Raw genomic sequence first — 18426 nt, forward strand, 5'->3', positions numbered from 1 at the left:
TTTGATACTTTTTTCCATTACACCATTTGCCGTATTGGAAAAATATTTTTCTATTTTATTAGTACGGGAGTTTTCCGGCGAGGTGATGCCCATAATGTTTATATTTTTTATTTATTCATGTATTTTATTTTCTTTCTTTTTTTAAGGAAAGTGGGCTGATTTCAATTTTTATATTTTTTATATTATTTTACATTTTATTTTTTTATTTTTTTGTAGCCTCTTTAGAAGACTAACCATGTTCACTACTTTTTTATTGAATATTATCATATTGCAAATAGCAGTATGGTGATATGTGAATTGCAGATTTCTTATGTTGGCCTACCAACTGCTGGCCAACATAGGAAATGCGGCTCTAATACGCTCTAATAGAATGAATTACCGGCATCCCCAATCGCCGCACAGGGATGCTGGTATTAACCCAGAAGCACTCTCTTCCGGGTTTTTCACTAACACTTGATCACGGCATCTAAAGGCTGTAATGACCGCGATCGGCATTATTGCTGGTCGTGGTCATTAACCACGGGCCTCTGCTGCTTGAAACGGCAGAGACCGGCTGGCAATGTCGCCCGCTGCGCGCGCAAGCGGGCGCTATGTTTAAAAATTGCTCCAACTTACATTACCGGCGCTGGTAGTGAAAGAGTTAATCCCTCAATTCACCAGCATAAAGCAAATACATATACTTAAAGGGGTTTTCTGGGAATCAAACATTTCCAGTTTGCATCAGTATGCTTTAAAATAATAATATATGAAGGTAGCTGTAATTTTGTACTGTATTTCTCTTACCTTTATTGCTCCTATCCCCCGTTTTGGGCTGTCCAAGCAGCTCTTTCTTCTTTCCTGTACTGTTATGTCCATGGTTGTGTCAAAGCAGCAGCGGGGGCAGTGATAGGGGAGGGTCTAAGTAAGTAGCTGGAGGGGCTATATACAGTATATAGTCCAAATTGAAAAAAAGCATGGGGAAGGTGTACATGAGGCAAGATACTACATGAACATGCTTTTTATATACATTTGTATTTATTTTTTATTTATTTGCTGTTATTTTAATGGATTGGGGGCAGCAAGGAAAACGTGAGCTGTACCTCCTCTGTATTTCTCTATGTCGGTCAGTGATCTATATATGTCCTTGTACTGATCACTGTTATTAGTGCTCTAGGGAAATGCTAGGAAAACAAACCTTTTGTCTGCCCAGAATCCTCTTGCCTAGTGACAAAAAAAATCTATACTCATGATGAACAGATTTAACATGCTGTATTGTTCGTACAGTTTTAAATAACACATTGGTAAATGTTGCTACATGTAATGTAAGATATGTGTCAATGCTCGCATGCAAATTCAAAGGATTTCACAATCAATGTGACACATGCAGGAGATAATCGTAAGATCAATACATGGCGCGACTTGGCCTTCAGAACAATTATTTGCAGCTATTAAAAGCTAAAGCTGTCGCCTAATCTGCAAAGATTGATGGTAAGACGTATGTGTAACTACTTTATTCATGACATATGGCGAACAAGTAAATTTCCCCTACTTCATTTGCAGTCCAAGAAGCATCTGCTCTAGCTGCAGGCAAAGATAAGTATTACTGACGGAGTAATACAAATACAGGCAGGGTGCGCTGTGATCAGCGCTTACCTGCTAATACCTTACAGCAGCACAATGTCGTTCTGCAGGTCTGAACTTTTTCATTTGTTAATCCTTGTGTATGTCTATATGGAAAACGCAGCGGGTACCTACAGCCAACACCAACCTGTGGCTCTCTCCAACTGTTTCTAAACTACAACTCTCTGCGTGCCCTTACAGTCTCCAACACAGAAAGCTAGGAGACTACTGAACTATAATATACATTAGCTTTAGGTGAACATCCACTAAAATATATCAGCTCTCTTTAGCACCTAAAGGGGTTGTCTCACTTCAGCAAATGGCATTTTTTATGTAGAGAAAGTTAACACTAAGCACTTACTAATGTATTGTGATTGTCCATATTGCTTCCTTTGCTGGCTGGATTCATTTTTCCATCACATTACACACTGCTCATTTCCATGGTTACGACAATCTAGCAGCGGTGGTCGCGCTTGCACACTATAGAAAAAAGCACCAGCCTATGTGAGTTCCCATAGTCCCGGCCACCAGAGAGGCCTATACTTTTTCCTATAGTGTGCAAGCACGGCCACCGCTGATGGATTGTCATAACCATGGAAACGACCGGTGTATAATGTGATGGAAAAATGAATCCAACCAGCAAAGGAGACAATATGGACAATCACAATACATTAGTAAGTGGCTTGTATTAACTTTCTCTACATGATAAATGCCACTTGCTGAAGTGAGACAACCCCTTTAAGTTTAAATGGAGGGTCTAAAAAATTGATATGAGATAAATAGAGCTCAAAGTCATCGGCTCAAGAGTATCATAACCACTGTGGTTGGTCAAGGGACAATGATCATTATTGCTCGGGGACACAGACTGCCCAGCAGGCATGGGGCTATTTTCTTACACCAATAATAAGAATTATTAAGAAGTACATTGATTCACTCTCCAAGGTGCTGAAACATATTTGGGTAACCTGCGGTCCATTTGCTAGTTTCTAAGACATCTTCTATAATACAGTAAATGCTTTTTCCATACCCTGCCTTATCTAAGTATATCTACCTATGACTATGTATCCCAAGCAGTTAACAACAATGTTTGACATATGAGAAAAGTTGCTCGCCAAATTTGAAAACGGGAGAGAAAAGTGGGCATGGCATCCAAAAACACGTAGGCAAAACCATGCAACTGTTATCAGGCATGGGGGAGAGGGGGCTGAACTGCTTTTTCTGTTCTATATCCATACATAGTATGATGGAATCTGCAATGGATGCCCCTGATGGAGCCTGCGACCAAAGTGTGAACGGATCCTAAATTGGCCTCCTATAAAAATGGCCATAATGTTATTGAGAAAAAAGAAAGTTGTAGTGTGAGCCTCAAGAAGAACCGAAATGACCAGGTGTGATTACAGTCTCTGTACAATGCTGTGGAATATGTTGTCTCTGAGGACAGGACAGCTCTACAGTGAGCAGGACTTTCAGTTCCGCAAAATGCAGAATGCAGACAGTCGGTATCCATGTTTTGCAGATCCGCAAATAGGAATAATTGTTGGATTCTTAAATTGTTAAACCGGAAAAACATAATAAAACGGATAATTCATTCACTGAGCAGTTAATTGCCACCTCACAATTTAAACTCATCAATCAGATTCTCTATTACCCAGGCTTATTTAAAGCAATGTAGTTTGAGACATTACAAAGTACAGGATTTATATAATGTAAAGAGACCATTGCACATGAAATCTCTAAAATAACAGTTAGTCATTGTTAGATAAGGTGAACCTCAAGGCTAGGGCTCCATGGCATCAAGGTAAAATTGTGGAATTGCAAAGGAATGCTGAGAAGTTCCTGGCTTTGCCCCCTTCCATTTGGAATTGAAAAATGAATTTAGTACCATATGAAAGCTTGATATCTTGTTATGTAACTGTGCAAATATCAGATGTTTACAATTGTTATAACTATTTTTAATTTCAGGTAGAACCTGAGATGGCAGAGGCACAAGAAAGTTTCACGTCTGTAGAATTACGGGTCGTCATAAAGTTTTTGTTTCTCCACGGAAAGGATATTGAAACTGAGGACACTTCTCCCCTAGTGTTTGTGACATCTCAGTGTGAATGTCCTTTGCAGAATTTCCCTGGAGAAACAAAAACTTCATGACAGCCCGTAAATCAACATACGTGAAACTTCCTTGTGCCTCTGCCATCTCAGGTTCTACCTGAAATTAAGCCCTTCCTGACCAGCGGCATAATAGTACAGCGCAACAGGACGTGACTTGACACCCAACGGTGTACTATAACGGCTCGCTGATCGGGAGGATGCAGGAGCTGCGCCCGCCCTTCAGCTGCAGGGGATCGGCTGTTCCCCTGGCCGGACCCCTGCTGTATGCGCCGGCATTGGTGAAAACACTGATGCCGGCGCATTAGCCTCTTCTATGCCGCGGTCAGCACTGACCGCAACATAGAAGGGGTTTACTGCGGGTGAGGGAGCCCATCGGGTACCTGCGCTGCTGTGGCGGGGACCCGACGGGTGAAAAGGCAGCCCAATGCCGTGCAGAGGCTATCCAATGCCTTGCACGGCATTGGGACCTGCCTTCTACAGGTGTCCAGGACATCCAGCCTCAGGCTGGGTCTCCTAGGCAACCTGTTAGTGTATTACTCTGTGTAATACACTAACAGGCAATTATGTATTGTAATGCATTGCAGAGGGGATCAGACCCCCAAAAGTTAAAGTCAGAAATAAAGTAAAAAAACAAACAAAAAAACACATATTAGGTATCACCACATCTGTAACGGCTGGCTCTATAAATATATCACATGATCCACCCCGTCCAATAAACACCATAAAAAAAATTAAATAAAAATGTGTCAAAAAAAGCAATTTTTGTCACCTTACATCACAAAAAGTGCAACACCAAGCAATCAAAAAGGCGTTTGTCCCACAAAATGGTACCAACAAAAACATCACCTCATCCCGCAAAAAATGAGCCCCTACATAAGAAAATCACAAAAAAAAACTATAGGTCTCAGAACATGAGACACTAAAGCCTATTTTTTTGTTTCAAATATGATATTATTGTTTTAAAGTGAAATAAAAAAAAGTATACAGATTAGGTATCGCGGTGTCTGTAACAACCAGCTCTATAAATATATCACATGACCTAACCCCTCAGGTGAATACCGTAAAAAATTAAAAGTAAAAACTGTATAAAAATTTTTGGGTCACCTTACAACACAAAAATTGCAACACCAAGCAATCAAAAAGGCATATGCCCCCCCAAAAAAGTACCAATCAAACCGTAACCTCATCCCGCAAAAAATAAGACCCTACATAAGACAATAGGTCAAAAAATAAAAAAGCTATCACTCTCAGACAATGGAGACACTAAAATATAATTTTTTTTCCTTCAAAACTGCTATTATTGTGCTAAAGTTAAATAAATAAAGTAGACATATTAGGTATTGCTGCATCCATATCAACCTGCTATATAAAATTACCACATGACCTAACCCCTCAGACGAACACTGTAAAAAAATAAAAAATAAAAACAGTGCCAAAAAAACTTTTTTTGTTACCCTACATCACAAAAATTGCAACACCTAGTGATCAAATAGGTGTATGTCCCCCAAAATAGTACCAATAAAACCATCACCTCATCCTGCAAAAAAGGAGATCCTACATAAGACAATCGGTCAAAAAATAAAAAAGCTATGGCTCTGAGACTTTGGAGACACTAAAACATCTTTTTTTGGTTTCAAAAATGCTATTATTGTGTAAAACTTAAATAAATAAGAAAAAGTATACATATTAGGTAATGCCACGTCCGTAACGATCTGTTCTATTAAAATATTACATGACTTGACCTCTCAGGTGAACACTGAAAAAATAAATAAATAAAAACTGTGCCAAAATTACAAATTTGTTGGTCACCTTGCCCCATAAAGTGTAATATTGAATGATCAAAAATTCATATGTACCCAAAAATGGTACCAATAAAAATGTCAACTCTTCCTGCAAAAAACGAGCCCCTGCACAAGACAATTGGCAGAAAAATAAAACAAATATGGCGTTCAGAAAATAGAGACACAAAAACATACCTTTTTTTCCAAAAATGCTTTATTATGTAAAACTGAAACAAACAAACAAAGAAAGTAGACATATTTTATATCATTGCGTCCATAACAACCTGCTGTATAAAAATAGCACATGATCTAACCTGTCAGATGAATGTGGTAAAAAATAAAAAAACATCTGCCTTCCTAAAACCATATGGTGTTCCTTTCCTTTTGTGCCCTACTGTGTACCCTTACATCAGTTTCCGACCACATGTGGGGTGTTTATGTAAGCCGCAGAATCAGGGTAATAAATATTGAGGTTTGTTTTGCTGTTAACCCTCGATGTGTTAATTGAAATTTATTCTCTATTTTCCTTTAGTTCTTGTGGAACACCTAAAGGGTTAACAAAGTTTTTAAAATCAGTTTTCAATAGCTAGAGGGGTGTAGTTTCTACAATGGGGTCATTTATGGGGGATTTTCACTATGTAAGCCCCACAAAGTGCCGTCAGACCTGAACTGGTCCCTAAAAAGTGGGTTTTTGAAATTTTCTTAAAAATGTTAAGAATTGCTTCTAAAATTCTAAGACTTCTAATGTCCTAAAGTCATGACATTTACGAAATGATGCCAACATAAAGTAGACATATGGGGAATGTTAAGTAATAAATATTTTATGAGGTATCACTTTCTGTTTTAAAAGCAGAGAAATTGAAATTTTGAAAATTGCTAAATGTTCAACATTTTTGGTAAATTTGGGATTTTTTCATAAATAAAGGTGAAATATATTGACTCAAACTTATGACTATTATGAAGTACAATGTATCACGAGAAAACAGTCTCAGAATGGCTTGGATAAATAAGAGTGTTCCAAAATTTTTACCACATAAAGTGATACATATCGGATTTGCAAAAAAATGGCCTGGGCAGGAAGGTGAAAACTGGCCCGGGGTAGAAAGGGTTCAAAATAGTTATAACAATCGTAAACATCTGATATTTGCACAGTTACATAACAAGATATCAAGCTTTCATATGGTACCAAATTCATTTTTCTATTCCAACTGGACAAAGCCATGAACTTCTCAGCATCCCTTGTAAATAGGGGATTATTGACATTAATTCCATTGGATGAGAATAATAGAATGCTTTATCCAGCCCTACACCAAACTTTCCAAAAATCTCTTATCCAAAATCTCAAGAAATTCTGATTCTAACAAATCAGAATTTTGGGGAAAATTTCGATCTAATTTTAATTCTAAGGAATCAAATTGCTCACCTCTAGTGCAAACATATCTCAGAAGGTCTACAGTTGGGAATAACTACTTTCGATCTGCTGAGGGAGTGTTTTATTATACATGGAGCAGGGCCATAGTAACCACTGTTGCTCCAGCACTTCTGCTAGTTTTGGTCACTTCCCCACATGGAACAAGTCATCCCCCATTGGGTCTGTAAAAAGGGGCATAGACAATCAGAAAAGACTTGAGCCACTTTTTGGTAACATACAAGACATTTTCAGGATGCTATTTTGTGCTTTCTGCATCCTCCTTTGTTACAAAGTAATCTAGAAAAAATACTTCCGTTCAACAATTTCCAAAGAACAGATTATTCCTGTGTCTGAAACATTGTACTATTAAGCCATGTCTGTAATGAAAATGTTGTAATTAGGGAAGGAGTTCAGAACATGAAAGACAGGGAGGAATGAATCCACTAATTTGTCAGAGAAAATCCTGACAGGCATCTTAATTAACTTACCGTATTTTGTGCCTCTCCATGGTGCCAGTGCTGTGTAGATGCAAGTACGGGTACTTATATAGTTGGAATAATGTGATATGGAAAGAGGGAGCAACAGAATACAAATGATCGAATAGCCACTCAGCCGCCATATTCTCCGTAATGCCAATTCATTCTGTCTCTGTATATACACACACATATATACTGTATAGCATATTATGTGATGGTCTACAGTGAATGGACATTTGGAAATTCCCAAGGTAGATTCTGCAGTAGGTTAAGTTAAAAACACATTCCATATATACATTAAACTCAATAATAAAACAGTATGCAGTAATCTCATAAGCTCCATCTAGTGGCAGCTGAAGGTAGCCAGACTTAGATGTCCAACAAACATAACATAATTAATCAGCACAAACTTTAGACCTATAAAACATCCTATTTTATAAAGGTAAAAAAAATAACATTCAACAGTATAAATTATTTTACTTTACCATGTTATAAAAGTCCATACCCTCTCTAATAAAGTTGTATTACCTACACAACAGTGCATGTTGCTTCTGGACAACAATGTCTAGGTGCGGAGCTGGTGCATGCAGAATGTGGAGTAGGCTCTCATCTAGAATTGATGGTTGATACTTAGTGGCATGTTTGTACATAAATGAATACTATTTAATGTAGAGATTTACCTCTTTCCATCAGACCAGCAGTTCTCTGGTGTTGTTGAACTTTAGTAATTCCCTCTTTATGAGAAAAAATGTCCTTCTTCCCTCTGTGGAGGTCCAACTCTGTTTTCAGCAAATGCTTTAGGTGGCAATACTAAGAGAATGAGGAGCATTGCTATTCAAAATAGCTTATCCTATCCTTGATACGGTGGGCACATGGTGTACTCACGTGAAACCCAACCTAGAAGGGGTAGAAAACACAAACCTCATGCAGGTATTGGTAAAACTTGAGACTGCAGGTTTTGCAAAACAATATTAACAATCACTGTACTTTTGGGTTATGTGGATGTACAGTACTATACTAAATCTTATTTAAAGGGAATCTGTCCCTATTTTTTTTTTTTTATATAATAGAGGGCAGCATAAACTGGTGACAGAGATCCTCAGTAAAAGTCTGGGGCACATTTTGGACCAGTTGTTTTTTTAAAATCCCTGGTGAGAAATTCCAGCATAAGTTATGTGATGGCTTCCTGATGGTCCATCAAGATCTTTAGCTGTGCTGGTCCCCCAACAGAATATTGACAGCTCTCTTTGCAAACTTTGGTAGAGGAGAGTCAAGAACTCATGGACAAGTGTCGGACCGGGGTGCCTGAGGCCCACCAGCACACTTTATTCTGAGAGCCCACTGTAAAGTTACGTGAAAATATTACCTGCTCACACTGGGGCAGCTACAAGATGGTCATGGGGCCCCCTGTATTGACTTTTAGAGGGCAGGTCCTTGGGGAAAGAGAATAATGACTGTCCTGTCTCTGTGCCAATAAGTCATCTCAGCGACCAGATGCATCTATAATAATAAACTGGGTACTTTGTTAAATGATCTCCCCGTTTCTTAATATGAACATAGGCTGGGTGAGGTGCTGTACACTGCTTATCTATATGTTGAGCAATCAGTGCCATGTGCCTTTTGTGCAGTGGGTGATGAACTAGGGGCCCATCTTGCTCAGGGGCCAACCAGGAGATTCACCTGTTCCCCTGTGGGCCAGTCCAAGCCTGCTCATTTGTGCAGAGGGTGGTGAACTAGTTGCCCATCTTGCTCAGGGGCCCACCAGGGGATTCACCTGTTCCTCTGTGGGTTAGTTTAAGCCTGCTCATGGACATTGGGATTACGGTGCTTGCCTTGCACTGGAGCTGCTCAACAGGAATATTAATAAAATGAAAGCAAGGAAACCAGTATTTCAATGAGGGTCACTGTCATCAGCCATTAAAACGTATAAGCTATCAGTGGCATTGGTGATAAATGATAGATTGATGGACTCTGACTTTTGGGATTCCCACTGATTGCTAGAATGGGGGACTGCCACATCAGTGGTGGATAGAAGTTATATGAAGTTATATGTGCGTATGCACACTGCTTCTCCATTCTGCACCTTCCATAGTATTACATGGAACAGCAGTGCACACTCCTGGCTACTACGTTATACAGTTCTTCACCACCATGGACTATCTGGTAGGGGAGATTATGGGGGCACTAGTGTTTGGAAAATTATTTTTTCATTTATCACCTATCTCTTGAAAGGGAACACCTTTTTTTATCTGAATTATTTCCAATACACACATATATACTTTATTAAAGAGGACCTGCCACCATTACTGGCATGTCTGTTTTAGTAAATAATTAACATGAAATGACAATTTTATACTACCATTCCATAGACTCTACTTCTGCTGCTCCCCTGGTATTCCTTTTAGAAATGTATGAGTAAATGCATTAACAACTGGATGTCACTATTCCACCTTTTCAGATGGGTGTGCCCCTTCACATTCTGACACTAGTAGAACTGATTTGGACATTACCAAAGCATGAGGGGCTCACTGCACCAACTACCACCACCACCACCCAATTATTTCATAGATTTTTTTAAAGGAATAACAAAGAAACGGCACAAAATTCTAAGGAAAGATGCTCCGGAATTGTAATTTCATTGGGAATACAATTAAAAGACTGAGAGCTGACAGGACTTCTTTAAGATAGTTCGATACCTTTCACATTGAAGGAACTTTTATATATTGAGCCAACAGGCTAGAATAAGGTCATGTATTTCTTCCGACATGTAGCACTAGAATGCCAGTCTTACATTTAACAGTAATCCATGCTTTTCCAGAGGTCTTATACAATCCAACTTGGGTTCTTTGCAGACACTAGAAGAGGAACTTTTTGGCAATAATGAAGAAAGTCCTGCCTTTAGAGAGTTCTTGAGCTTACTCGGAGATACTGTCTTGCTTCAAGACTTCAAAGGGTGAGTCACAAAGATTAAAACGGACTGATTGGATCTAAATACACAATTGTCTTGATTGCAATGGAACAGAAAATATTAGCAATGGTTTAAAGTGATATGTAATGGGTTGAAAATCAATATTTAGTGTCTTGACATTGAAAAGATCTGCTGATTACATTTTTTTCTTAGGGAGTTATGGTCTTTCTGTTGTCAGATTTGATTGCCCATTCACTTTCGTTCTTTTGTTCTTCTGTGGATAATAGAGATATAAATGCTGCAGTCTTTACAGAAATCACAAAGTCTAACATCAATCGAGATCATTTTGGTACTTTCAGAGTTTTCATTTGTATATCAGTCTGGTAGGGTATTGTTCATTGGTTTTACAGTTATAAGTCTGAACATCTAATAGATCTTGTTTAAAGGAGTTTGCCGAGACTTACTTATTGATGACCTATTCTTATGATAGGTATCAGATCTAACAAATCACACCCAAGCCTAACAGCTGTTTTCAGAAGTTTCAGAACCAGGCATTGGCACACACAGCTCCATCCACTATGTAGTGTCCGGGCCTGGTTACTGCAGTGCTGCTCCCGGTCAAGGGAATGGGGCTGGCCGCATCATAGCAGATAGAGCAGTGTAGTTCTGGCACCTAATTCCTGTGCCGGAGCTTCAGAAAGCAGCTGATCGGCAGGGGTGGGGGAGTTGAACTACCACCAATATGATATTGATGAGCTAGGTAAGTCCTGGAAAACCTCTTTTCACATTTTCTTCATCTTTATCTTAATATAAAGAATCCAATACAAGATCAGAAGCATGTGAACACCTGATCAGTACATTCATATGTCATCTGACTCCAAAGTCATGGACATCATTGTGCTCTTGGCCCATGGCCTTTATTACTATAATAACCCCTGTAGCTTCGACCTATCCCTAACTCTTCTGCCCCACCAGACCACCACTTGATTTTGGAACACAACTGCAGGGACTACTGTCCGCAATATTAAAGACAGGCAGAGATGTTGGGTGGTAAAACCAGGACAGGAGTCACTTTTCAAGTACATCTTATCTTTTAGGAATAGATGAGGCTGAAACCGCTTAAAGGGAACCTGTCACCAACTTTATGCTGACCTCACTGAGGGCAGCATAAATTAGTGACAGAAATGCTTATGTCAGCGGTGTGTCACTCAGGAGCTAAAAGTAAGTGGTTGCCGAGAACCAGCATCAAAATCATTGCAGCCCAGGCCTTGAAAAGAGTCAAATCTACTTGAGAAGAGTCCTAGTTATTCCTAACCTCCTGCACTCCCACCCATCTGCTGATGACTGGCAGTTCTAGAGAGAAAGGGAGAAAACTCGGTATTAGACTGTCAGTCATCAGCAGGTGGGCAGGAGAGCAGGAACTCATGAGTACCCGTGACTCTTCTCAGGTGGCCATGACTTTTTTCAGGGCCCAGTCTGCAATGACTGTGATGTTGGTTCTCGGCAACCACTTACTTTTAACTTATAAATGACAGACCGCTGAAATCAACTCACCTGTCTCTACTTTATTCTGCTGTTAGTATGGGCAGCATAAAGTTGATGACAGGTTCCCTTTAACCTACTTACAGTGGATTTTACATAATTTTAGTCATGTACTTTAAAGAAAAACTATTAGCTGCATTTTAGAAATACCTGCATTCCCTGTACAATTCCAGACTTTTTTTTCCCCGTCATTCCTCTTTTAAATCTCTGAAAAAAAATATGAATACATTGACAAATACATAATGCTATTTAATGGCGTGTCCCTAAATACTCTAACACTGTGGATTCAGGGACGACTGTACATAGAGGCACATTCCTTTGCCGAGGGGAATAGTAACACCCAGTTGTCAATTTTATCAGAAATATTCAGGAGGGATAATAGAGAAACAGTACAATGCAGTATGGAGATTTTTTATTTTTTTTCATGCGGATTAGAAGTGCTTACTATAACAGGCATGTCAGGAGGGCAAACAGATTTTTTGTAAAAGGGCTTTTAGCAATTTCTGTAGGCGTACAAACCTAGTGTTACAGTTCGCTACTTTTTATTCTTTCTCAGTTTCTTAAAATGTTTTTTCTTCTTTACAGTTTTCGTGGAGGGCTGGATGTAGCACATGGACAGACGGGCACTGAGTCCATTTACACTGCATTCAGAGACAAGGAGATCATGTTTCATGTGTCAACTAAGTTACCGTTTACAGAAGGAGATACCCAGCAGGTAAGTGCTCTTGTGCTGTCAGCTGGCAGACACTGATAAAAGATTTTGATTTCATATTTCTTCAGTATCACAAGGAATATGCTGTAAAATATTGCTGCCCCAGAACCATAACTGGTTTGTGAATATTGGACGGCCCATGCCCACTGCTGTCTTGCTGTCCCGGGCAGGCGCAGATGTCACTCTACTCTCCCTATGTGTATTGAGTCCATCTCTCAGTGAACTTCCTTTCAGCTCTGCAAGATATAATCCTTTCCTAGTGCTCCCAGCCTGGCTGCTGATTGAGGAGCTGATGAACCTTCCTATTTAGCTGAGCTCTGCATTCACTTCTTGGCCTGAGCTTTGAGGTTGTCAAGTGTCTAGTAACCAGAGAAGGTGTGTTCTCTTGTCTGACTACCCGTGTACTGCACCTCACCTGACTATCGTTTCTGCTCCTTGACTCCTGCCCTGATCTTGGAATTGTTATCTGGAATATGCACATACTTAGCCTGCCCCGACCTTGGGATTGTACTCAGCTTACCCAAACCTTGGACTATATTTAGACTATGTCTTTTGCCTGATTGCTTGGTGCTTCAAACCGCTGCCCCCATGGATCAGCAGCCAACTATACCAGGACTACTCCAGGAACTAGCAGCCTGGTTGGTTCCCTGCAGCGAAGTCAAGATCCCTGTACAGGTTTTAAGAGTTGAAAACCAGGAAACTGCCAGGACAACGCCCATAGTTTTAGCCCAAAGTCAAACTGGTTAGTTGGCACAGTCCACACCCACTGCCCGTTACAGTAAACTTATCATACAAACCCAGATAGAAGAGGTAATTGGGGCTTCTATTGAATCAATGAAATATCCAGTATAATTTAACCTTTGAGTATGTGATAGAATGTAAAATTCATTCCTTCCTTAGTTTGATTGTGCCTCCATTCAATGTTATTTTAATATAATTCAGATGAAAATCTAGTTACTTTTATAATTTACAGTCAATAATAAAACACATTTTATAATTTGTGCAATGGCTGCACTGTTGCGGACAGCACACGGATGACGTCTATGTGTTGTCTGCGTTTTTTGGGGGACCTATAAAAATGGATCCACAAAAAATGCAGAGTGGACACAGATCGTAAATACAGTCGAGTGATTGTAGCCTTTAAGGGAGAGAGCTGAAGCAGTAAGGACACACAAAAGCTCATTTGTCAGGTAATCATATGTTTTATACGGCAAATAAAATCCTTGTTCATTGGTAGCACATTGTAAACAATGGACATTCATCCCCAACCAACATTGATAATTCCTGCACGTGCAGTAAATGCAGCTAACTAGTGAGCAATGAACGCTCACCCCCAACCAGTGCGTGCTCTATTGGCCTATGTAAAAGCACCCCAAGAATGCTGGGAAATTTCATTGTTGCACCCTGTGGAATTGTGAATGCAGCCCTGGATCATAACACATAATGTAACTTGAGACCAACACAGGATTAGAACTTTTCAGTAAACTAATTGCAGACATAAATTTTGAATTTAAGTTGCATATATTGTTTAACCCCTTCACACAAATTGCCATAACTGTATGCAGCAGAAATCAGTTATTTAACAAAACATTTGTGGCACAGTGATTGTGCGGGCAATGGAGATAACACTGATCTCAGCCATTCGAGCTGTGTAAAAAAATCCACAATAGAATGCCATAATAATAAGGGGGGGGGGGGGGGATACAACCCAGCTTCACATTGTGCAGTTTCCATGCTTCTTTTCTTAGCTACAACAAGGGATTGATACAAAAGAGAGAAATACACTGCACATCCTGCTATGGTGGCACTCAGTGCTCTGGGGCAGCCACATGCGCAACATCTCTCACCCTCCTCATGCTGCTGCTTCTGGGGTCCCGAGGCTCTGGCCCCGTCATTACCACATGTCTTCCTCCTGCAGGCCCTGGCCCACCCCTCCCGGCAAGCTCCCTCCCTCATCTGTCCTTAGGGAGCATAAGCATATTCTTGTTGACATTTACGCTGGGTTCACACCTGAGCGTTTTACAGCGCGTTCCTACGCGCTGTAAAACGCACAACAGGCAAGAACCAATGATTCCCTATGGGAATGGTTCACACCTGGGCGTTTTACAGCGCGTACGATCGCGCTGTAAAACGCCCGACGCTCAAACAAGTACAGGAGCTTTTTTTGGCGCGTTTGACGCGCGTTTGGGCCATAGACTCTTTGGACAACACTGCTGTCAATCACCCAAACGCGCGTTTACTATTACAAAAAACGTGCATAAAAACGCGCGACAAAATCGCGCATAAAAACGCGCGTTTGCGAAACGCTTAGGTGTGAACCCAGCGTAAAGGGCCAGCATGTGCACCCTGATTTGTTCCAGCCTATGGCTGGTCATCTGTGAATATATAAAGACCCTTCCCCTGCTAGTCCTAGTGATGGCATGCTACTCTGTTTGTTTGCCCATGCACTGACCTCTGCCTCTTTACTGTACTGACCCTTAGCTGCCTTACCTGACCTCTGCCTGTTTACTGACTATAAGTACCAGTAACCCTTTGGTACTTTCTCTGAATTCCATCCATGGGTTAGCTGACAACTACACCAGGACTATTCCAAGAAGTAGCGGCCTGATGGCTCCCCTACAACAAAGACCAAATTCTTAAATAGGGGGTTGAAGGGTGAAAACCAGGGGACTGCCAGGATAATGTCCTTAGGTCTAGGCCAAACACTTTTAGTTGGCTCATTGGTTCCAATCCCATTGCCTGTTAAACATCCATAAGTGTGACTTGTAGTTCTGAGTCCCCAAAGCCAAATCATTAATAGGGCTTGCTACCTGTTATGCTTCATTTACAGTATTGGTCTCGTCATATTTAAAGGAGAGACCTCATGGGCTTCTTCAGGCTCCAGGACCTGGGTGCAACCGCAGTCTCTGCACCCTCTATAGTAATATCCGACTCCCTTCATCTTTATACATTATATGAATCTTGTCTTTGTAATCTACACAAGGCTTTGGCTTCAAGGGGTTTTCCAAATGTTTAATACTAATGACCTATCCTCAGGATAGTCCACCAATATATAATTGGTGGGGGTCCAACTCTTGTCACCCCACCGAGCAGCTTGTGGAAGGGCTGTGCTTGGTAATCTATGATGAAGCCCGCGGTGCTCAGCAGTGTGCCACTGCCTCTTGAAGCAGCTGATTGGGGGGGAATGTTGGTGCTGGGAGTTGGGCCCCCACTAATCACATGCTCATTACGTATCGTAAAGATAGGTCATCAGTGTTAAACAGTCGGACAATGGCTTTGATTTAAAAAAGAAAAATCAAAACCACATGAAACTTCCCTGCGTTGAATTACATGAAATTTACACATATATACATACACATGAACACATATATACATCAGTCCACAGATAAATGCATATTTATTAGAGTAGGCAGGTGGTAGGATGTGGGTCCTGGGCAGTGCAGTTGATAATAAGAGGCATAATACTTTTATTCAGTTCATTGAGGCTGGTAAACAGCAAAGGATATATGGCAGTAGAGGCCTAGATTTCATGTATTGGCCTGTAGAGATAAGATAACAGTTTTGCCTAATTTTACAAAATAAAATTAGGTGCAATGACAGGGTGCAATGACAGGGAGCGGCAATTGAGCCTCCTCCCGTTATTGTACCCCTCAGATGCCCCATTCATACCTGATCTCGGCATCTCAAATTGGGTGTAAAATAAAAAATAAATGAAAAAAATCATACTTACCTCCATTTGCTTGCGACGGGCCGGCCACCGCCATCTTGTTTGAAGATCTCGAGCGGCCTGTGATGACATCATCACGTCAGCTGGCGTGGTGATGTCATAAGTAACCACGCACTGGATTTCGTGCTAGCAAACGAATTTGTCGCAAGCAAACAAATTAGGTAAGCATGATTAAATTTTTTTAGTTTTTCACTATTTCATGGAAAATTCGCTAACACGGAGCACGAGGAAGTTCGGCTTTGCGTCGAATCGAATTTTCCCTGAAAGCGGATTGAAGTTCCATCATTGTGTTTGCATATATTAAATATTCATACATCAGCAATTACATCTGGGGCCAGCGCCTTGCTATAGGTTGCCACCCTGGAAGTGCATTGGCTGCTCAGGGCCTCCTGGGTTAATTTTTGTGCAGTTTACAAGTTTTTAAGTGCCACTTGTGCAAAAAAAATTGCGCGAGAGCTGCTTCTTCACCGACTTCACCACTTTCCCAAAAAAAGGGGATATGGTGAGGGTGTAGAGGAGGTAGCAGCCATGCCTCTTTTTTTATCTTTTACTTCAGTTTTCTGGCGTAAAAAGAACACTGAAATGTACGCCAGCCGGGGAGGGTGGCATAGATATCGGTATAAGCGCACGGACTGTGCACACCTCGTTATAAATTATGTACAGCATCCAGCAGCGTGCCTCGTTAACATAGACCGGTGTGCACTGACTGGCTATGATAAATCTAGCCCAAAATTTATTTTCACAGCTAAAAGTTTCATCAAACTCCTTTCTTGCTTAACCTCATCAGCATTCCCAGCGCCAGCAGCATTCCAATGAGATCAGTGAATGAAGTGAGAATTATTAATTCATAAGAGGCCATCGCTTTACATTTGCATATTCCCTGCATTCATAAATAATTGTATTTCTAGGTAGTCATAAAGTAAAGGTGAACAATATATTCATTATTAGGAACTGCTTTTCATTAGCAATAAGAGCCTGGGATGAAATGACAACCCTTCTCAATCAGCGATGGTATTTAAAGTGAAGCAAAGTTTACTCTTGGAAGTAATACCTAATAATAACTTTACATAATAATATGAGACGCATAAGGATAGTCATTATAACCGCTATATAGAAGTCTCACGCGACTACAAATAGCGGGGGAGATTCATCGTTACTGTCTTAAATTTAGACGAGGCAGAAGATGTGCCAAATGTACTACAATGATGCATGCTGTGTGTTAGATCTGGTGCATCTTGATAGACATGTTAGACACCTCTTGTTTGGTGACCAACATTTTGCAACATAAATTTAGAGACCTAAATCTGGGGCTTTTCTAGGTACTTAAACCAAGCACAGCGTCTTGTAGGACTAGCTCATCTGAATGTAATGATACCTTCTCACTTAGTGATCTGTTGATTCCTTCTTGATTGACAGGGCCAGGTTCCTGCATAGTCATCTCGCTTGGCCCTCTGAATCAAGAAGTGGAGGTAGGGACTGGCAGAGGAAACAGGAGGCGCAAAGGGTGTATACAGTGCTTTGGGCCCTGCCTTCAGTGCACTTAACTGCTCATTTGCATGTGAATTAAAAGTACTTCTCCAGAATGAAGCAATAAATCATTAAATGAAAGGCAACATCATATTCAACTGAGCTAACCCTACAAGGCATTAAGGGGCATTTATCTAAATGTTTACGCCACTACGTAAATTATGGCACATACCGTATTTGCATCTTTTCTCTTCTCGCCACCTTCTAAATGTGGCTTAGCAAGAGCAGGCATGGCCTCTATGCCCCCATGGATTCACTATCATTTACGCTAGAAACTGTTGTAAATGATAGCTCAGATCACTTGAATGGGAGGGAGCCATCCCACTGAAGTGAATGGGGATGGCGGAGTTGTAATTACACTCGTTCGCGCACTGGCCCTTTGAGAGGCCGGAGGTGAGCAGAAGCACGCATGCCCTAAGAAGACAGAGGCCGGAGCACAAGGCAGAAGCATGGACGCAGTAGCATGTTGAGTAGCATGGGTATCATGCCCGCAGGAGAGAGCAGGGCAGCAGCAGGCATAGACAGGTGACCTAACATGGTCATATTTAGGGGCTGTTCACATCTCATTTTTGCTGTACGTCAAGTGTATACATTTGTTATAACATATTGAAATGTATGTCTCAACGTAACCATAGAC

General features: G+C 40.7%; 1 protein-coding gene across 2 annotated transcripts in view; it reads left to right on the top strand.

Moving 5' to 3' along the window:
- Positions 1–18426, top strand: part of LOC122930432 (rap1 GTPase-activating protein 2-like) — a 182345-nt gene that overhangs the window by 97459 nt on the left and 66460 nt on the right. For both annotated transcript variants that reach the window (XM_044283839.1, XM_044283840.1), the window contains exons 10-11: positions 10226–10326; positions 12409–12538. In XM_044283839.1, coding sequence (XP_044139774.1) covers positions 10226–10326; positions 12409–12538 — 231 coding nt within the window. The remainder of the gene's footprint in view (positions 1–10225; positions 10327–12408; positions 12539–18426) is intronic.

Source organism: Bufo gargarizans, chromosome 3 (genome assembly GCF_014858855.1).
Source record: "Bufo gargarizans isolate SCDJY-AF-19 chromosome 3, ASM1485885v1, whole genome shotgun sequence".
NCBI classification, from domain to species: domain Eukaryota; kingdom Metazoa; phylum Chordata; class Amphibia; order Anura; family Bufonidae; genus Bufo; species Bufo gargarizans.